Source organism: Lissotriton vulgaris, unplaced genomic scaffold, assembly GCF_964263255.1.
Source record: "Lissotriton vulgaris unplaced genomic scaffold, aLisVul1.2 SCAFFOLD_3274, whole genome shotgun sequence".
Classification (NCBI taxonomy): domain Eukaryota; kingdom Metazoa; phylum Chordata; class Amphibia; order Caudata; family Salamandridae; genus Lissotriton; species Lissotriton vulgaris.
Window position 1 is genome coordinate 39,890 of NW_028247479.1, and position 22,192 is coordinate 62,081.

Consider the following 22,192-nt stretch of genomic DNA (forward strand, 5'->3'; position numbering starts at 1 on the left):
GGGAGGAGTCTAGGCCTCCTTAGCGATGAAAAGCTCCTCTTATCCCCACATGAGAAGTGAGCAAAGGCATTACTCCAGGCCCAAGGCAGAGCCATCTTTCTACCAGGGTCAGGGTAACATTGGAACAAGATGGAGTCTGGGGCTAATGCTGGCTGGACAGATCCTGTAATCCCCCTGAAAAAAAGCTAGGTCCACCTTCCCTACCATAGGCGGTTGGCTTCAGACAGGGGAGGAGTCTGGGGCACCGGAGGTTTGGGCAGCTCCCATAATCCCATCATGACAGGCAGGTACAGCCATGGCTTTTGCCTGGGAAGCAAGAACTCCAGGCACCAGACAGGGTCACCTTCCCTACCCAGGCCAGAGTGGAAATGGACTGGGAAGGAGTCTGGGACTGCCGCTGGCTGGACAGTTCCCGAAATCCCCCATGACAGGTGTGTGAGGCCAGGGCTACAGGCACAGAGCAGGACCGTCTTCCCTACCTGGGCAAGGGTGGGATAGGAACGAGGAGGAGTTTAGGTCTCCTGCAGGCTGAACAGCTGGCGTAACCCCAAACATTGGAGGCCCGGTCCCTGCAGGATGGTGGTGCCAGCCTGCAGACAGAGCCTCCTATCCTGCAAGAGGAGAATGGAGTCCCCACCCATAAGGGTAAGCTTTGTGAGGCAAAAATGTCACCAGTGAAATTTCCTTCTCAAGGCCAATCAAGTAAATTGGCGTTTATGGGTGGGCTAACTCAGTGAACCACATCAACAGCCCAGCCTTCCGAATTTGAATTAAACACAGGCCTAATCACTTGCTCACCACTTACAATGTTAGGGGTTCTGAGGTCCTTCATGCTATTCTAGCTGGCTTTCATCATTATTGGCAGCTGAAGATGGTCATCGGAATGGCAGCAGTGGATTCCACTCTAAATTGAGCACTTTCTCTAGAAATTAAAGCATTCTTTGGGAGGCCAGGTATAAATCAGCTCTTACATTCTGGCCCAGCAGTGTCTTTTAAGGGTATTCATCTCTTCACATCTTTGTCTCTGCTTTTAATTTCCTGGAAGTACAGGCAGCATTGAACCTTACCCTATTAGTGGTGACCCGTCCAGCCATTTCCAAGTTTTGCTCTCTTTCCTGAGACCAATCAGATAACCTGCATCCTTGGTCTGCTCCCTCACGAATGTCTAAGATAAAGAAAAGTACACAATGAGCTCTGAATTTCACATATTCAAGACATTAGCCATTTTCCAAGCAGGAAAAATTTCCTCCCGGTGACTCTCGAGCTACAACTGATCCTGGAGTCCATGCAAATAGATCCCAAAATTTCTTCGGGCCTGATTTAAAGCTTGATGGACGGGTAACTACTTCACAACATGACAGACACCCTATCTGCTTTATTACAAGTCCATGAGGACATAATGCATTTGTAATAAAGCAGACAGGATACCATCTTGTGACATAGTTACGTGTCCCCTAGACTCTAAATCTGGTTACACAATGTTGTCACATTAAATATAAATGAACAAGAAGGGGAAAAGCACAATAAAAGTTCTTATTTTTCTCCTCAATCTACAGGCCTGATTTAGATCTGGACATACGGGTAACTGCATCACAATGGGATTTATATTTCAACGGACAGGATATCCCTCACCATTGTAATGGAGTAACCTGTCTGGCAAAATCTACATCAGGCCCCAAGTTTGAAAAGTTTTCTGGTACAGCTTCGCTTTTGTCCAACAATCGACTCATGGGGGAGAAATTACTTTTTTGCTAAGTGTAATGGTAAAGGTATGTTGATCTCGTAAAGGTAGCAAAGCCTCCTTAAAGATTGCAACCTTCAAAAGTTGCAAACTCTCATAGAACTTTGGAAATGTTGTAAACAATGTAAACTTACACACCTCAACTTAAAATGTGATTTCATATTTTAAACAATCTAAAAATAAATTAATGTTCAACTCTGATATTCCCATTTTTTGTCACTTCCCATATCCATCCTGGTGGCTAGCAAAGGTTTGGATGTGGACAGTCCAAGAGCGGCTAGACTTAACTATATCTGTTTTTGGTTAATACATCAAAGTAGCACCGCTTGGTAGCTCCAAAAAGCTACAACATATTTATATCCAGGATGTCATCACAGCATGCATTTAGCTCAAATTATTCCAGAGGAAGCTATTGACTCACACCCAGCCCTCAGGTCGTGTTTTGAAATACAAAGCTTCAGGATAGAACTGAAACAAACAGGTCTATTCACCACTCCTGATCGCCTCAAACGGCATCAATTTCCTAATTAACCCTTTTGCAGCGGGGGTAATTGCCCCGCTGTTCTGGGGGGTGGGGGGGGCGTGCACAGCGCCACGGTGCTCGCAGCAGAGATAAAATGAAATTCTTCTGGGGTTTGCTGAGAGAGCTGCCACAATCCTCTCAGGTCTCTGTAGCTCCCCCTGGCGCACAGGTGCATATCCAAGAGCTCGTGAACTCAGTGGCTCAAGGGAGCCTTTGCAAACAGAAGGGGGATGAGAGCACACTGCTTCACCTCCCAGCACAGTTCACCCCTTTGCATCCTGGTAAATGCAGTTCAATTTAAATGCTTACACAGTTCATAGCCCCCAACAGCCAACTGGTCTAAAAAGGACTCGGAATACAATAATATGGTGTGGGTAAGTCTAACTTTGGAAGAGGACTTTTCTGTCATCTTAAAATAAAATGATTTAGCACTCGACTGATTTAAATCAGTAAAGTATGTGAATTTCTTTAAAAAAGGAACTGAAACTGCCTTCTAATGGCACGGGAAAATGTTCCCATTGGGTGTAGTTAACTATGTTCCTCCTTGTATTAGCCTTGTGCAGGTAGTGATTGCCAAAATGTTAGTAACAATACAAATCACCATAATTTTCAGAATCTAAATATAAATCTTCAGTATCAAAGGCAGCATAGTATTTCAAGTTTGAAAACAAAAGCCTCTACGGCTTGAACATCCCAATCATCAGAACAAATGTTCTGTTTAATCACATCTCCCATAGAAACTCTTAAGACATTCGGTACATGGATAACCTCTGTAGGTCCATGTATCTGAAATGTCACTGCATCCCAAACAATCCCATCTAAGATGGGCCAAGCAGTAATATTTACAAAAGCCAAGTCTCTCCAGAATCGGTGGATGTGGGACGAAGAGTGGGGTGCCAAAGTTCCATTAAGTGGCCGAATCTCAGTTCTTTCCTCAACGTAGTGGCCAATCACAAGGGGGAAAATAGTCACCACAAATCCAATGGACATGAACAAAAATATAGAAAAAAGAATCAGCCAGATGTATGTCCAAGGGGGAATCAAAAAATGTTTTTTAAACCAAGTAACAAAAACAGACATATTTGAAGGAGACTTTAATGTGGAAGAGTTAGTGTCAAAAGAAAATCTGGACTCATTTGCCATACATGTCTGTAAATCGGGCATCGATAAGTCAGCGGGGTAAGTGTATTCGGTTTTATTATGGTGAACTTCTGGTGAAGAGGTCAATAAAGGACTCAAAATTGCAGGCATTTCCAAAACAACATCTATAGGCCTGTTCCTAGGAGCCGGAACCAGAACAGAACTTCTCTGTAGCGCCGGACAAGAGACCGCAGGTGCCATACTAAGAAGAATCGGTCACTCTGTGTAATGTGACATTGTCTATGTAGATGTACCTCTTTTTCTTACGACCTGGTAGTGGTTGTAAAATGACTGTGCTTGTGCCCTGCACGCCAAGCACAGGAACTGGAGCTCGATATGAGGGGCCAAATTCTTTCTTGTTCTCGATCTTCTCTCGGAGCACTTCTCCGACTTGGGATAGCCAGCCAACTACCGGGATCTGCAACGCAGCATCTGCTGTGGAGGGCAAGTGTTCCTTGGCAAGACTGTCTCTTGTCTTTTATAGATCCTGTAAAACATGACTGTGTTCATCTACGTCAAAAGGGGCAGCAGCCGCCACCCGGTCTAGACCGTCAAGGTCCGGAACGAACATTTTGATACCAAAGTACATTTCGTACGGGGTCCGCCCAACCAGAGACCTTCTAGGGAGATTATTAAGTGCACGCAGTACGCCATTGAGATGGGCTAGCCAGTTCCTGCCAGCACCTATAACTCTAGCTGTCAAAGACTGCTTTAAATCACAGTTTGTTTGCTCCACAACACTATTACCCTCAGGTCGGTATGGAGGCTAAAATTCGATTTGAACCCCGAATGAACACATGGTATCCTTGTACGCCTTACAGGCAAACGCTGGACCCTGGTCCGAATGGAAGACGCCACTGGCAAAAATTCCCACAAAGACACGCAAGTCTCTTATGACAGTTCGCAAATCAGCGCTGCGCTGTGGCCAGACCCAAACTAAGAGTGTGCAAGAATCAACTGCTACTAAGATTTACTTATACGCAGTATCAGAAGAAAATAGACAGCAGTGATCCAAATAAACACACCCATGGGGTTTATTAGACATGTACAAATGAGTCTGTGGCAGACGCGTAGCAGACGAAGGCTTGATCTGCTGGCAAATGCCACATTGAAAGACATAATCACGCATATGTACAGGCCCCGCCACCAGAATCTTTGTTGTAGCTGAGATACAATAGCCGAAACGCTCGCATGCGCGGATGCAACACCTTCGTGGGCAGCTGTAATCAGCGTGTGTCTGCGGTCCGCATTGGGAATCAATCTTTCACCAATGTCAGGTATTTTCACATAAGAAACTTTATCGGGACTTAAGTGATAAGAATACTTCAAAGGAAATCCCGTAGGACATTTACTTGCCTTCTCAGTCGTGGCAATCGCTGCCAAGATGTCCTCATCAATTTTAGTTTTAGAGCGTGTAACTGCTGCAACTAAATATGTTGATACTGCTGATTTAGAGGCCTCGTCGGCCAAACTATTTCCAACAGCGTGAACTCCCAAATGCTGATGACCAAGAGTGTGAATTACATATGCGAGTGGCAGTCGCTCTTTAAGTTCAGCCACTCGGACCCAGATCATTTTACGTTTCATTGTGCTACCTTTGGAGTCTCAATATTCATTTTGAGTCGAAAAGAACAGATTGTCATTGTAATACTGGACACAGAGTAAGAATCACTCACGATAAGAGTAGTCACACTAGGATCTTCGCACTCCGATGCAAGCAGTAGAACAAGAAGCTCTGCCAATTGGGCGATACAGTCCCCTAATGTCTGTGTATGTATGACATCGGACTTGAATTCTCCTTCCACCATGGTACCGACCACAATTGCGCAGGCTGAATTATATGCGTGCTTAGACCCATGCGCAACTTGCTCAGAACCATCAGTGTCAATGATACAATGGAACTCCTCCAATGGACGCATAGTCAAAGGAGCAGGATGAACAAATTCATACTGCAAGTACTCCTGCGACTGCAAGGAGGCATCAAAAATAAACATGACATCCGGAGACGTCAAAGATGTGGCCCATTGTATCCACCGTGGGTGCAAAGCTTTAGAATTTGGTACACTGGCTTTTGTCACTGCTTCCAGGGCAGGAACGGGGTAAAAACCAACATGCGCTTTCCCTGCGACGGGGCACGTTCCTTTAGAATCGCCATCTGCACTGCTGTCAAAACTTTTTCCACAGTGGAAAACCGCATTTCAGCCGAAGTGTACAAGTGTGACTTGTAAGTAATAGGTACTGTGTCTCCTTCGTTAAAAGTAATGTATGTGAAATCCACCGCCCCAGGAACGATTCCTATCACCAGGTTGGTGTGGTTATCATGAGTCTGCAAGAATTTATATTATAGAAGATCAGCCTGCAAAGATTGCAAAATGGCTGAGTGTTCAGGCAGCCAGCACGATCTGGTAAAAGTTGGTTGTATCAAAGCATACAGTGGCTTGATACGCTGGGCATATTCAGGAATGTAAGTATGCCCGAAATTCAAAAATCCCAGCAAAGATTGCAATTTTTCAGAGTTGTTGGAGTGCCCAATTGTGCGCATTTCTCCAAGAAGTGAGGAGCCAATCCTCGACCTTCATTGTTGAGCTCGTAGCCCAGGAACAACACTGTGTACTCTGCAATGTGAGACTTTGCAAAGTTGAATTTGTAACCGAAGTCCGCGAAGCAACAAATGATGCGGTCAACGCGGCACAGATGCACCCAAAGTTCGTTGTCTGTGAGGTAAATGTCATCCACATACGAACACGCATCTGGGTCGACTCTCTCTAATAGAGAAACGATACGGGCAGCAAACACACCTGGACTATTCTTATAGCCCATAGCCAGGCGTTTAAATTGGCGATGTTTGTCCCCACTGGTAAAACTCGTCCATTGGGAACTGTCTTAAACCAGACAAGTTGTGGGCAAAAAAAACGTTGGAAATGTCAAGTGTGGTTTTAAACCTTTTTCGCACAAGACCATCCACTAAGGCAGAGCCGTGAGTATTCTGTACTGCACAGGTACGGCAATGCGAGTTTAAATGCCGGTAATCCAATACCAAATGGTACGAACCGTCAGGTTTGGTCACAGTAAAAAGTGGGTTATTCATCGGAGACACACAAGTTTCAATTACTCCTTGATAGTCAAATTGTTCAAGGATTTCTGCTACGGAAGCCTTAGCTTTACGTCGCATGGGATATTGGGGTTGAGGCTGCGGCATAGACCGCAAGGGAATCTCATGTCGGGGGGAGAATTTATCCCAACCACAAGGAGTACGGTACAACGCCGGTGCAAGGGCCTTAGCCCACTCTTCTGCAAAATTCAGCGCATTTTCCTTTGACACTGTGTGTGTGAAACTGGGGAGGATTACCTCCTCCCCTCGCGGAGCAGCGAGAACAAAAGGTGGGGGCCAGTCAGCCTCAGCTAACAAAATGTCATACGTTGTAGTCAAATTTTCCCAAATTACCCCTTTTATGGTACGTTGTATGTCACCTTCAATTAGGAGTTTAATCTCATAAAGCCTGTCAGGGGGAGCTACTCTAGTGTCAGCTGTCTCAACAACAACATACTGCTCAGTCGCTGTCACCTTCAATAGTGGACGGAGTGCCTCTCAAACAATGGTAATCTCCGCTGCGCTGTCCAGCAGCGTCAGCGCCCACAAATGATTCCGAAGCTGCGTTCTCACTATCTGTCACATATCGCGCTGTTAAAGCGGCGACTTTCTTTTTCTGAAACTGGGGTCTTTTCGGTGTAGAATCGTCCTGCTTGCCTTTTCCGTCTTCTGAGCGGGGCTGGTCACGACTCTGCTGGCCACCCCGACCTCTGCCGCCTCCTCCTCCACCACTGGTCGATGAGGCCGATGTGTCCTGTAAAGATCAAGGAGAATGTTGATCAGAAACCTGAAATCTATCAGGTGACTTAATCGTAGTGCGGTCGTGCAAATCATATACTCGATCAGTAGACGCAGGCACTGGAGATGCAGGACGCGACTCCTGTTTCTTTTGTTGTTGCCCCTGTTTTTTGTTCTTACCCCAATTCTGCTTTTGAGATTTAGGCTGATCTGGGTTATCAGATTTGGAAGCCTGTGTTTGTTTCTTCTCCTTAGTGGAGAACGGCTTGACACCCAAACTATTACAGCCCACGGTCTTATAAGCCGCCGTAATAATTCTCGGTAACTGTCGGGGTTTGTCGGCATCGGGAACGGCCTGCAAAGCATTAGACACCTGAAAGCTTACCGCAGCTCCCTTAATATTAGCAAGGACGAGATTGGAAACTACGTAAAACGTGCCGCAAATCCTCATTACCAATTCAACCGGTGCCTCAGGTCCTTGCTCATCTTGAACACGCTTAATGACCGAGGGAAGGACAGTCATTGATGGTGTGCCGAAGAACCTGTGTACACTGCCGCAAAAATCCTACCCCATGACTCACATTCACCAGCTTCCGGTACCAAATCCTTGGGCAAGCTAATGGTCAGAATCCTGTGTTTTTCCACAGGTGTCGAATATAGAAAAACTGCTTCCAGTTGGTCAACTTTCTCGGCAAGCCAGAAAGGCATATCATCCTTTTATTGGGGACGCTTGACCATTACTGCATTAACCATTACAGGACTAAGCTTCATTCCGCTTGGTCTGGCTGGAAGCACTGCAAGACCAGGGGCCCCGCCCTGGACATTGTGGGTGATATAGTGTACTAAGGCCCTAATAACTGCAATTGCGGTTGTATGTAGGCACCTTAAATCAGCTTGGGGAACCACCCCTGCTAGAGGATGCGGTGTAAATCCAGCCAAAACAGGCCATGTAGCGCCTGGAATAGACAAAAGACCTAGTCTAGTCGTTGTCAAAGAGTGGGGAAGGGCGCCATTAAACCAAAGACGATGCTGCCAAGCATTCATTGGAACTTCCTGCGTCCGATACGGAACATATTCCGCTGGCACGGCTGTGTGAGTATAAGTATGAAACACACCGGAAACTGCGTTCACAGCAGGAAAAGTCACCCATGAGTAAAAGATCTCAAAAGGGTAAGCTACCTCATCACTCACAACCATGATGACCGCCATGCCATCCAAGGTGACGTTATAAGTTTGCAAATGATTGCGTACCGCAATGCGACCATGCTGCGGTATATCTACGTCAGCTGTAACGATGCAGGAAGAATGTGGTACAATGTAAAACTATGTAGCACAACTGGGTTGTAATTCAAAAGAAAACAGTTTGAAAAGATTCAAGCTTAAAAAGACCTATGTATCTGTAGGTAGGTTTGTCCCTCACCACTGTTAACCGGAAACAATAGTGAGGGGGTTAAGGACTGATACAAGCACTACTCAAGAGTCTTGTATATACGACCAAACCACGTTGGGCGCCATGTAGCAGGGATCATGTTCCTACACAGAACTGTGCTTAGAGACTTAGGACCTCAGTGAATTAGGTTGTGCCAAAACTCACCTTAGTACCCAAAATCCCTTACCAGACTAGCATCAGTGACTCATTGGTTCTTCGTCCTATAGCAAAAACCCCAATGATTAGTCAACCCAGAACATGAAATTTAGGATACCTCAGGTGATGTGGAAAACAAGAGCACTCTTTCGTTACACTCTCATATCAGTCCAAAACAGGGAGTAAAAAAGACACGAGCAAGTTTGAAATGTTTACGCAGCGTCTTAGAAAATACAAGCATATTATCAGAATCAATACTGTCAGCATAGTTACTATTCCATAAAATACAAAGGGAAAAAGCATGTTACAATGCTAATGGAAACAGGTTAAATATACACCTATATTTCACCTCCCTTGCTAGTGGTTATTTTATAACTAATAGAAGGTCTCATAGGCTTAGCTAGGCGGCCCCATACCTCTGGTACTTAGCAGAAGTGGATCACATCGAATTCTGCACAAGCGCTCAGCATATGAATGTTCTCCAAGTGTGTGTGATCCTGCCTACGCAGTGCATTATTAAACGTGCCAATATCCGAGGTGGCCACAGCTGCATGTGTGTTATGGCTAGAGCATGCGCTGATCATTTTGAACAACAGACACCGTGTCCAAGATAACCTTGACTTTCTAGGCGCTCACTGTACAGATAAAACTAACGAGGCAGTTTAGAAATGCAGAAAAACAGCTTTGTTTCTCATGTGAAGCAAAAAACTTGGCCTTCTCTAAACAATAGCGCAAATGTGTGCTGTGTGCAAAGCAGAGCAGGGAAGTGAAATGGAGTTTAAACTTCTTAATAAACCCATGCTAACTTAACACTGTGTGAATGTACGGGTCATCCCCATGACATTCTTAGATGAGTCTTCTCAAGTCAACAGCGATTGTTCCCTCTCAAACCCTTTCTCCCAGGACTCTCAATCCTGACATCTTCACTCCTTCACCTCTTCTGTGGTTTCTAACCACTTCAGAGACCTATAAAGATGCTGCTTGGTGACATCTCCAAACTATAGATGCCAGGAAATGGTGCACAGTGTCTTGGCATCTTCACCCATAGGTAATCATGAAACTCAACGTTTCCTGATCTTGCCAACCCCCTCTTGCTGAGTTCTTGAGATGTAATACTTCATTTCTAATTATAATGTGGAGAATAGGGCACCGTCTTTCGAAATTGTATGCTGCTTCAATCAATCAATCATAGCATTACCCGTGAGGGTCTCAAGGCGCGGGGGTGGTGGGGAGTGCTGCTACTACTCGAAGAACCAGGTCTTGAGGAGTCTTCTGACGGTCAGCAGGTCTTGGGTCTGCCATAGGTGGTTGGGAAGGGTGTTCAAGGTTTTGGCGGCCAGGTGGGAGAACGATCTGCCGCCAGAGGTCGCTCTTCAGATGTGGGGGACTGTGGTGAAGGTGAGGTTGGTGGGGTGAAGCTGGTGGGTGGGGGGTGTAGTAGCGGAGTTGTCTGTTGAGGTACACTGGTCTGGTGTTGTGGAGTGCCTTTTGTGCGTGGGTGAGGAGCTTGAAGGTTATCCTCTTGTTGACTGGGAGCCAGTGCAGGTCTCTCAGGTGGGTTGTGATGTGGTGGTGCAGTGAGGGATGTTGAGGATCAGGCGTGCCGAGGCATTCTGGATGCGTTAGAGTCGTTTCAGGAGTTTGGCCAAGGCTCCTGCGTAGAGGGCGTTTCCATAGTACAACCTGCTGCTGTCAAGGGCCTGGGTGATCGTTCTTCTCGTTTCAGTGGGGATCCACTTGTAGATCTTGCAGAGCATGCAGAGGGTGTTGAAGCAGGAAGAAGAGACAGCATTGAACTGCTTTGTCAGAAAGCAACTCAAAACGTGGATATTTGACAAGTAACTCCCCACCCTTCTTCAAGCGCCTTGAGACCCTCTGGGTATGTAGCGCGCTATATAAATCTATTGACTTGACTTGACTTGACTTGAGTTGAGGATGACCCCTAGGTTGCGTGCGTGGTCGGTGGGTATTGGAGCTGTTCCCAGTGCGGTCGGCCACCAGGAGTCATCCCAGGATGAGGGGGAGGATTCATGGATGAGGACTTCTGTCTTGTCCGAGTTCAGCTTCAGTCGGCTGTTCTTCATCCACTCGGCGATGGCTTTCATTCCTTTGTGGAGGTTGGTTTTAGCGGTGTGGGGATCCTTGGTGAGGGAGAGGATCAGCTGGGTGTCATCAGCATAAGAGATGATGTAGAGGTCGTGCAGTCGGGCGACGTGGGCGAGCGGTGCCATGTAGATATTAAACAGTGTTGGGCTGAGGGATGAGCCCTGAGGTACGCCGCAGATGATCTTGGTGGCTTCGGAGCAGAAGGGGGGAGGCGTACACTCTGTGTTCTGCCAGAGAAGTACAAGGTGGTCCAGTCTAGGGCCTTCTCTTGGATCCCGGCGTCGTGGAGGGGTGTGCGTAGTGTGCGGTGACAGACCGTGTCGAAGGCGGCTGACAGGTTCAGGAGGATGAGGGCCATGGTTTCTCCATTGTCTAGCAGGTCCCTGATGTCATCGGTGGTGGCTATGAGGGCAGTTTCAGTGCAGTGGTTGCTGCGGAACCTTGATTGGGACGGGTCCAGAATTCTGTTCTCCTCGAGGTAACGGGTCAGTTTTTGTTGACGGCCTTCTCAATGAATTTTGCCGGCAGCAGGAAGATGGGCCGGAGGTTCTTGAGATCCTTGGGGTCTGCCTTGGGTTTCTTGAGTAGGGCGTTGATCTCAGCGTCCTTCTAGCTCTCCGGGAAGGTTGCTGTCTTGAAGGAGATATTGATGGCTTTCCAGACATGGGGTGCGATGGTGCTGTTGGTTTTGTTGAAGATGTGGTGTGGGCATGGGTCTGACGGGGATCCAGAGTGGATGTTTTTCATGATTTTGATGGTGTTGTCATCATTTATGTTAGTCCAGGAGAGCAGGCGGTCAGTGCGGATGGTGGTCATGGGGGCAGAGGTCTAAGTGGTTGTCGGGGCGGTCGTGGCGTTGAAGCTGTCGTGGATGTCTGCGTTCTTGTGATGGAAGAAGGTTGCCAGCGAGTCGCATAGGTCTTGCGAAGGTATGATGTCATTGGTGTTGGAGCCGGGGTTGGAGAGTTCCTTCACGATGTTGAAGAGCTCTTTGCTGTTGTGTGCATTGTTGTCTAGGCGGTCTTTGAGGGAGGCCTTTTTGGCATATCTGTTAAGGTGAGGGTGTCTGCGGGTGGCGTTCTTGTGGGCTGTGTGGCTGTCTGGTGTTCGTTTGCGGTGCCAGTTCTTCTCTAGCTTACGGCAGGTTTGCTTGGAGGCCTAGAGGTCTTCTGTAAACCAGCTGACTTCCTTGTTGTTGTGGCTGTTGGAGGTTTTTCTTGAAGGGGGCAAGTGTATTGGCGCAGTCGTTGATCCACTGTCTGAGGTTGCGGGCGGCGGTGTCGGGGTCAGTGGGGTTGGTGGGTGGGCTCCAGGTGAGAGTGGTGGTTATCTGGTCTTCGGTGACTTTGCTCCAGCAGCCACGAGGGATCTGTTGGGTGCGGCGCTGCATGGTGGGTATCCGGAAGGTGAAGTGGATGCAGTGATGGTCGGTCCAGTGGAGTTTGTGGTGTGGTTGAAGGAGACGTGGGGGCTTGCGGAGAAGATGGGGTCAAGTGTGTGGCAGGCGGAGTGGGTGGGTGTAGTGATGAGTTGTCTGAGTACGAGGCTGGCGAGGTTGTCGATCAGGGTGTTGGAGTTGGAGTCGGTCTTGTTTTCGGGGTGGAAGTTCGGGTCCCCGAGGAGGATGTAGTCCGTGGAGGCAAGGGCGTGTGTGCGGACAAAGTCAGCGATGGAGTCGCTGAACTGTGGTCGCGGTCCAGGGTTCTGCAGACGAGGGTTCCTCTGAGGGTGGTGTTGGGGTCGGTTTGAATTTGGAAGTGCAGGTGTTCAGCTGTGCTGAAGGTGTCTTCGGTGTTGGTCGAGAGTTTGTGAGTGTTCCTGTGGACGATGGCGATTCCTCCTCCTTCTCTGTTGGTACGGTCCCTGCAGGTGATCTTGTAGCCGTCCAGGATGGCAATGGCGATGTCGGGTACCGAGGAGGGGTTCATCCAGGTCTCCATCAGGCAATGTCCGGGGAGGATGTTCCGAGCAGGTCCCAGAGTTCGATGGCGTGTTTGCATGCGGAGTGGGTGTTGAGAAGAATGCATCTGAAGTAGTTGGGTTCTTTCCCGGTGGGCAGGTTGGCGGGTCGGGTGCTGGTGAAGCTGCAGTTCCGGCAGGAGAAGAGTCCTTGGGCGCGCTTCGGGTGGCCAGGAAGCAGGTGTGTGCTCGTCTGGTGTTGAGTGTGTGGAGGGTGCTGGCATTGTAGCGGTGTCGGGTGTTGTGTTGGTTGCGGGGGCCAGTGGTACTGGTGCTGGGCATGGTCCTGGAGTGGACGGGTGCAGACTGGCTTGCCTTAGTCGCGACTTTGGTGCTGCTGCACAGCAACCGCATTATAAGGGGAGGTGGGAGGGAGGAGCAGCTGGGAGGTGGGAGCGGGTGGCAAATGGGCACGTAGGGGGCGGGGCCGCAGGGATGCAACGGTGGGAAAAATGGGGGAGGGACGGCGGAGGGGACAGAAGGAAAAATGGGGCTGAAATAACATGTTTTACCTGCCTCTGAGGTTAAGCTACAGACTCACCATTATCAACTGTAGGCTCTGGAACTGCTAGTTCGTGCTTTGGCTTTTGATTTCAACTGTTCCACTGAGCCCAATACTTGTGGCTTTGCAGTGTACACCTTGCATTGTTCCTTGTAAGTCTTTCAGGGGGTCCAGAACCAGGGGCCCCATTTGTCTGATTGTCCAGTAGAGGATTCTTTGTTATCAGCTTCTATTCAGGGCGTTGACACATAGATGACTTTGGGGACAACAAAGCAATTCTCTGTGGTCCCTTTGTGGTTGTTATTTATATAGTAATGTAACAGTGTCTGGAACTTCAGCTGCTATGGGGCATGTCTGTGACTAATGGTTTTAGTTCATACTGCAAGGAATTCCCCAGCTGCAGCAATGCAAGTATCAGGTGCCAAAACTAGCCACAAAGATGACATATTCAGTGAGTATTCAGTGAGTAGGCTTGGTGCCTTGCACTGGTTTCAAGAGGTGTATAACTTTAAAGCCTCAACTTCTAGAATACATTCGATGACTTATCCCATCCTCAATGCCAATATTTCACCAGGCCAAGCTGGTACCACAAGGTTAATCCTTAAGGTTCTCATTTACACTGTGTTTGCTGGGTCTGCACTTCTCCCTCTGATCTCCAACATGGAGACCCACAGAATATTCCTCATGTGGAAACACCCCACACTGGGCAGCATTTTTAGGGGGTCCTTGATTAGCCCCTTAGAACTTTATATTTTGAGCCCCTGCTACACTGTTCCTGGTATGTCCCCATCCTCAGATTGAGAACCACACTGATGCTCCTACAGGATTTATCATGTCCTCTGTGTCAAACGCTCCTCTCCCATACAAATTATTAATTTACAGCATTTTCTATAGATACAACAAAAAATTCACTTTTATCATACGAAGCTGTGTTCAAAATTAATCCACGTCCTATAAAACTGAGTGCATGATGGTTATTGTGCTATACAATCATTTGCAAGGTGAGCACAATCTCGGTTTGAAGAAATAGGAAGCACTACCAGGTCTGGTGGCTTAGTAAACTAATGTGTCCAGGGTTGGTGTTTCTCATATTTTTTATACCACACTCCTATAATCAAAGGGTAAGAGAGCATCCTTACAATAGGTGGATCATGTCAAGAAGTAATCCTTTTAAAATGATAAACCAAAAGTGTCAAGGCAATGTATCTGCTGATACTGTATTTTTTTTAAACATATTTTATTTATTTTCATCTGACAACTAAATATCACCACCGCAGTTATCAACCATCCACCCACCCCAATTTTACAATTGTCAGCGAGACCCAATACATATCATCATTCTGCCAAATCTCTGTTAGTCTCATGCTCACATAACCTTGCAGGAATATTATTTCATCGTATCAGCAATCCTTATGCTTGTTGCAGATAGTCCACATTTGCAGACATATTATTCCTAAACTAAGAAACAAGTGATAACACCCCCTCCTTAGCACCCTACCCCCCGCCCCACCACCGGTATGTTCTGCGTTTATTTATTTATTTATTTATGCATTTTTATATAGCGCAGACTTTACCCGAAGGCATCAGAGCGCTTCACATTAGGAACAGAAATGAAACATAATGAGAAACATTACAAAAGAGCAGATTACAAAAGCGTACGTTACTTACATAAGGTAATAGTGACAATTGTGAGCAAACAAAATATATGAGGTAGTAAAAATTGTGAGCAACCAAAAATACATGAGGTAGTAAAGGTAAAAGTGACAATTGTGAGCAAACAAAATACTTGAGGTAGTAAAAATTGTGAGCAACCAAAAATACATGAGGTAGTAAAGGTAATAGTGATAATTGTGAGCAAACAAAATACTTGAGGTAGTAAAAATTGTGAGCAACCAAAAATACATGAGGTAGTCAAAAGTGCACAAGAGGAAAAGTGACAAGTGTGTAGTTATAAGAGAAAACAGAGTATAATTTGAGGTATAATACTGCAATAAGTGCTAGGCACAAGAACAAGCGTTACGTAGGCAAGGTGGCACTTGTGCAAGTATCAAAGGTAAAAACATGTGAGAGGTAGCAACCGTGTGTTACAAGGGCAAAGTGGTGTGTGCATGTTACAAAAGAGCACCGAACACAAGTACATGGAGAATACTGCAAAAAGGCAGACACTCCAACCACAGGACAAACACTGGGAAGGCACTTCCATGGTCATGGAAAGTAGAAAATATCAGTAGTGGGAAGTCTTCCTCCAAATAGCAAGAGGACGTGAATTACTTTTGGAGGTGTCTCTGGAGGAGGAGAACTTTGAGGTCCCTTTTGAAGGCCTGGGAGGAGGCGGTGGTCCGGAGCTGAGGCGGAAACGAGTTCCAGATTCTCACTGCGTTGCCTGAAAAGGATTGGGCCATTGTTCTTTCCTTCTTGAAAGTTGGAGGTTCAAGCAGTAGATTCTCCGCATTGCGTGAAGGTCTAGAGCCTCCAGAGAATTTCAGTTTATTCGCCAGGTAGCGGGGAGAGGAGGAGTGCAAGGCTTTGTGGGTGATACAAGCGGTCTTGTAGATAGCTCTAGCCTCGAAGGGAAGCCAGCGGAGGGTGGATAACATCGGTGTGATGTGATCGCTTCTTTTGGCCCCATAAATGAAACGAGCTGCTGAATGGAAGACAGACTTAAGTGGGGACAGGTGAGATTTGGGGAGGCCAGTAAGAAGAGAATTGCAGTAGTCTAGTCTGGAGAGGACCAGCGTTTGCACCTGGGTTATAAGGTCCTGCTCCGGGAAGAAGCAACGGATTCCCCAAAGAAGGCGCAGTTGGTAGCGAGCAGATTTTGCAATAGAATTGATGTGGGGAGTTAGATTGAGTTTTTTGTCTAGAATGACACCAATGGATTTTGCGCTGTCGACAATGATGGGTTTATTGTTGAGTAGATTCATCTGATCCATCCATGATTGAACCGGGGGAGGAGAGAGTGAGGAGGAGAAGAGGAGGAATTCAGTTTTGGAGGGATTCAGAACCAATTGATGAGATGACATCCAGTTTTGAATGGAGTCGAGAGTGGAGCTTAGGATGGAGAGGTCATGAGTGGAGGCAACCTTGAGGTAGAGTTGAGTGTCATCTGCATAGAGATTATAGTGAATCCCGGATTTGCTTAGGAGGTTTCCCAGTGGTTCTAAGTAGAGATTGAACAATGTGGGTGCAAGTATAGAGCCTTGGGGAACACCTTGACCCACCGCCACAGGAGAAGAAAGACTGTTTGCTATTTTGATCATTTGAGATCTGTCAGAGAGGAAGGATGCAAACCATTTAAGCACAGTGCCCTCCAAGCCCATTCTCTGTTGAAGAATATTGAGGAGGGTGTTGTGATTAACAGTGTCGAAGGCTGCGGAAAGGTCAAGGAGAATTAGCAGACAGGACCCCCCTGAGTCGAGTATCCTCAGTGCATCATCAACCACTTGCAGTAGGGCTGTTTCAGTGCTGCAGTTTTGGATGAAGCCGGACTGACAATTGTCAAGAAGATCATTGTCCTTGATATGACGAGAGAGTTGTTTGGCTACACATCTTTCCGTGATCTTCGCAAGAAAGGGAAGGTTGGTGATGGGGCGGAAGTTGTTGAGGTCATTCGCATCAGCAGTGGGCTTTTTCAGCAGAGGGGTGACCTGCCCAGTTTTGAAGGAGACAGGAAGGGAGCCTTGCCAGAGGGAGATGTTGATCAGAGTGGTCCAATAGGAGAGGGAATGGGTATAGAAGTCAAAGGCAATGGCACTGGGGATAGGGTCAAGAGAATGGTTGGAGGGCTTTGTTTCGTGTATGCACTTGAGAAGGGCATCTTCAGATATGGGGTCAAAGCTCTGCCAAATGGCTAAGGATTTGCGCTCCTCTGGAGGTGTAGGATGAGCAACCTGATCCACAAGTGATTTCACCTTTCCATCGAAGAAAATAGCGAAATCCGCTTCTCTCTTTGTAGAACCCTCCTCCTTGGAGGTTGGGGGAGAGCAGCTTGGAGTCTTGATGAGATCGAATAGTTTTTTGGGTCTATTTTTGGCGGAATCAAGGAGGGTTTTGAAGTGCGTCGCTTTCTCAAGGAAGATGTGCTTGTGGTATTTGGATCTTGCTGTGCAAAGCAAGGCTAAATTGTCAGTGGAAGGCAATTGCCTCCATTGCTTCTCCAGGACTCTTAGCTGCTTCCTTTCCTCATAAAGGGATTTGTTGAACCAAGGTGCTGAGGGAGTGGGCCTTATCCTTTTGCTTTTAAGTGGAGCAACGTTATTAATTTCAGCTGCAAGAACTGTGAGGCATTGGGAGGTGAGATCGTCAACAGCAATGTTCGGGTCTAGCCTTGGAAGTGAAAGCAAAGCTGATTCACAGAGGGGACCGACATCAATGTTTTTGGCATCACGGAACCAGGAGATGGCGCTCTTGGGTTGGCCAAGAGTTATAGAGTGTGAAAGTTGAAGAGAGAATTGGATGAGGTGGTGGTCAGACCAATCTACATAAATAGGGGTAGTAGTAGAAAGCATGCCTGCTTTAGAAATAACAAGGTCCAGGATTGCGCCCTTAGAGTGGGTTGGTTTAGTGCAGTGTTGGATAAGATCATTTGCCGAGAGGAAGGTGGCCAGTGAGTTCGCAGAGGAGTCTTGCGGTGCGCCCCAGTGGAGATTGAAATCACCCACGATGGTCTGATTGTCACTTTGAGAGTATTGGTCGCTGATGAAGTCTTTGATATCTTCTATAAATGAAGAGCTACTACTACGAGGCGGGCGGTAAATGATATGGAATCTGAGCGGTGAACGGTGTTGCAATTGAAGTTCAAGAGAAAGGCATTCAAAGGTGTGGGAGGAGCTGCTAGGAGACGCCTTAAGTTGGAGGGCATTTCTGAAGATGACTGCAACACCTCCCCCCGTGTTTTCAGTTCTGTCATTCCTAAATATGGAATAACCTGTGGGTACTAGGAGATCAAACATAGAGTGAGAGGTATCTTTGAACCAGGTCTCTGTGAGGAAAAGCATGTCAAGTTTGTGAAGGGTGATTGTGTCGGAGATTTCAAGTTTGTGTTTTACTGCAGATCTGCAATTGTGAAGCATACAGCGCAGCTCTGTCAAGACTGTTTTGGTGACGGGGGCACTTGGGCTCTGAAGGGTGATCAGGATATTGTACATTTGCGGGGGTGCTCGGGAGGGTTTAGGTGGACGCTTTGTTCTGACAGAGGTGATGGTCGGAATAGTGTAGACAGTGGGGTTGCTAGGGTATGCCTGTTGAAGAAGGGTGGCGTTCAAGGGCTTGTGTGAGTTAACGACGTTTGCAGACGAAAGGTTGAGCTTGGCTGTATTGGGGTGAGGGGGCGAGGTGTATCTCTGGGGAAGTTGGGAGGGAGTAGAGGTGCATGGAGGGGTGAAGATCTTAGAGCATAAAAGTGAATAGGCAGCTGTAAGCTGAGAGATGGAGGTGATCAGAGAGCCTAGCGTATTTTCCAGTGAGAAAGAGGCAGAGCACGGAAGGTTGGGTGGCTCGATTGAAATAAGGGGGGGTGGAATTGGTGGTGGACGGCAGGGAGAAGTGGGGGGACAGGAGGTGTGTTGGGGGGTGGGGTTCACAGGTGGGGAAAGGTGGAGGTTGGGAGCAGGAGTAAGTGAATTGGGGGTTAAGGGAGAGTTGTCATTGTTGGTGTTGCAAGAGGGAGAGGAATTAAGGACAAATTTAGAGGGAGAAAGGTGCGGAACACGTTGGTAGGGAAGTAGGAGGGGGGAGGCCTGTGTGGCGTCATGGGAGTGAAGGAGGTTTGGGAGGAAAAGAGGTGCATTGGTTGCGGAGGTCCTGTCAGTTAGGAGAGGTAGCACTGAGGGAACGGTCATCTGGCAGAGTGAGGGGGGTTGAGAGAAAGGGAAGTTGAGGAGGGGAAGTGGTTCTGCTGGGCCCGAGTGAGGGAGATGGAAGGTGTTCCTAGGAGTGGAAAGGGGGTAGTGCGGCAGTACTGGAGGAATAGGAGGGAGGAGAGAGATGCAGTGGGAATGTGGCAAAAACGGGGTGAATGACGAGGGGATGAAGGGGTGGAGAGGAGGGATGGAAGGAGGGCCAAGGGGAGCATAGGGAAAGTTAATTGGGGGAGAGTGTTGGTGGAGAGGTGGACTAAAGAGGGGGGTGATGGGAAGAAGTATGGGGGAGGAGAATAGATTGGAGTGTCATGAAAGTGCAGATGGGACGAGGAGCGTGTTAGCTGGTGGTAAGGCTGATGTAATGCGGGAGGGATTATAGAAAAACAATGTCCCACTGGGTATCAATGACAGAGACAATTTAAACTATTGCATACAGTACGTATTGCAGACAAGGAACACCAAGGAGTCTCAGTACATTGTGTAAGAAGGTTATTAATCACCAATTACATTAAACATGGGAAGCACAGTTAAAAAGCAGCACTGTACATGAAAAGCAATCATGAAGCAACCCAAATAAAACTTGGTGACAATGTGATGACGCAGTGACAGTGACGACGCAAGTGAAGGTGAAGGACAGCGTGGTTGGCGCAAAGTGATGGAAACAATCAGTTAAAGGCTTTCACATTGAATATATACAAATAAACAAGTTCAATTTGACATGGTGATAAGCCTATTGGTAGTGCGCCGTGAAATCGCGCTGTTGTTGTCGACGGCGTTTCGATCCTCTATGATTCGGGATCCTCTTCAGGACAGGTTTGGCGTTGAATTGGGGTGCTGCATGGGAGAATAATTAATTTTAGGAGATCGGGCATGAGACGGGGACTAAAGGAGGAGCATCAGGCATCTAGGCTATCAAAGGCCTTTTCTATGTCCACTGATAGGATTGCAGCCATGGGGGAGCCTTCGCAGGCCTCTCCCAAAACCCTCACCAATCTCCTCACATTGGTAGCAGTATTCCTGGTTGGGATAACCCCAGCCTGCTCCTTATGTACCAGGCTAGTCATATGCTGTAGCAGGCACAATACCAAGATCCGACTTAAGATCTTATAATCTGTGGATAGCATCGATAAAGGGCGATACGCTGCTGTGTCCGTGCCATCCCGACCTGGCTTTAGTAATGGAACTATGAGGGCTTCTCGCATCGTCATCGGGAGCAGTCCCAATTCCCGGGCCTCTCCATAGACCTCCAGCAGCCTTGGCGGCAGCAAGTCCACGTAGCGCATGTAAAATTTACCGGGCAAGCCATCCACTCCCGGGGTCTTATTCCGCGCCATCTGCTTAATTGCACACCTAATCTCCTTGAGTGTAATGTCCCGGTCCAGCTGCTTCACCTGTACATCGTCCAACTGCGGAAGAGTCACACACTCTAGAAAGGACTCAATATCTACCTCACCCGCTTCTAATGCACTCTCGTAGAGCTTCTCATAATAGTCCCGTAACCTATTCATGATCCCACTTTGAGTATAGATCATATTATTCACCTCCGCCCCTAGTGCCAAGATCGGGGAGCCCCACGGTATTGGGTTAGCCAGCCATGCCAGCAGAGTCCAAGCCTTATCACCTTCCGCATGAACCTTCTCAACTTATTTTTTGTAATCAAAACAGGGCAACCTCTCTACCTCTGTAGCCAGCGTCTCTTTAGCCTCTATTACCTCCTTTTGATTCTCCGGGTGTTCCAGTCTCGCCTGTTCTGCCAACTGCAGCCTCTGTTCAGCTTTTTCAACGTCCTGCAATAGGGCCTTCCTTACTCCAGCATACTTACTTATGCATAGCCCTCTTACCACCACCTTAAAGGCGACCCATTCCACTGCCCTAGTAGAAGCGGTGCCTGCGTTCTCATTAAAGTAGTTTGGTATCCCCTCACCCACCTCCCTATGGAACACTGGGTCCGAGGTTCCGTGACGATTTGAACCCGTGTTTTCAATGTTGTCGGAAATACATAATATTGGTATCAGCGAACCGCAAATGATCCATTTAGCATATCCTGGTGTTTTCGCTATGCTACGAGCAAGAGCACTCCTGTTATGAACACATTTCTGATCTACCCACGGCATCCATCTTAGATCATGGCAGCCATTTTGTGTTTCTTGCCCTCACATACGCAATAACCTCTGATCACTTCATTTCAAATAAGGACACGTAGCCTTAGCCGAAGATTCACCTCTTTCATGACACGTGCACCTTAAACCAGATCACGCTGTAGCTGCATGACTCGACAAAGGCTGCCTCCTCTGCCCGAGGCCAGCCCAACTGAACTGGTTCTCGTGTCCATTGTCCCGATCATGATTAGGCGGCCGAAGCCGGTAGCCTTGCCCATTTACAACCCACAAACATCCCTTATCCCACTTTTCTATCTTCCACACCTGGCTCCGTTCCTTTCTTTCTGAATCTTTATTAGGGGGAGGCAACGAAATTTACGATGAGGCGGTCCGGCTCTTGAATGCAATATTGACAAGGGATTGTGATGAACTAGTGGGAACCCCTCTTCGTAATGTTTGGCATCAGATATTATCGATGGTTCCTGTGTAACGCCAAATATTTATTGTTTTAGACACAAAGGTTTTGAGAATGTATTACATGTAAAGAATTCGCCCCCAGCTTAAAATTTAGTATATAAGGAGCAACCCTCTTTGTACAAATTGAACAGGCTCCTAGAATCTGCCCATGTGTGGTTTCTGTGACTTCTGTGTCCCTGCAGTAATAAACCTTTGGTCTTTGACGCCACCACCGAGAAGCCCGTGTTTCTGTTCATTTGCGCACCAAGACAGGTGGAACTCCGGGGTCTTTGGGTGTTGTTCCCTGACACCTCTGGACGGAACCAAAAAGTCCAGAACTCCAATTGGCGCCCAACGTTGGGCGACGTCATTCGGTACCGGTCCAAAAGCC

General features: G+C 47.4%; 1 protein-coding gene across 1 annotated transcript in view; it reads right to left on the reverse strand.

Annotated features, from left to right (window-relative positions):
- LOC147665165 (killer cell lectin-like receptor subfamily B member 1B allele C) overlaps window positions 1–22,192 on the reverse strand; it is a 95,676-nt gene that overhangs the window by 9,166 nt on the left and 64,318 nt on the right. Inside the window, exon 5 of the mRNA XM_086949710.1 lies at window positions 1,068–1,165. Within this exon, the coding sequence (XP_086805836.1) occupies window positions 1,068–1,165 (98 nt within the window). The remainder of the gene's footprint in view (window positions 1–1,067; window positions 1,166–22,192) is intronic.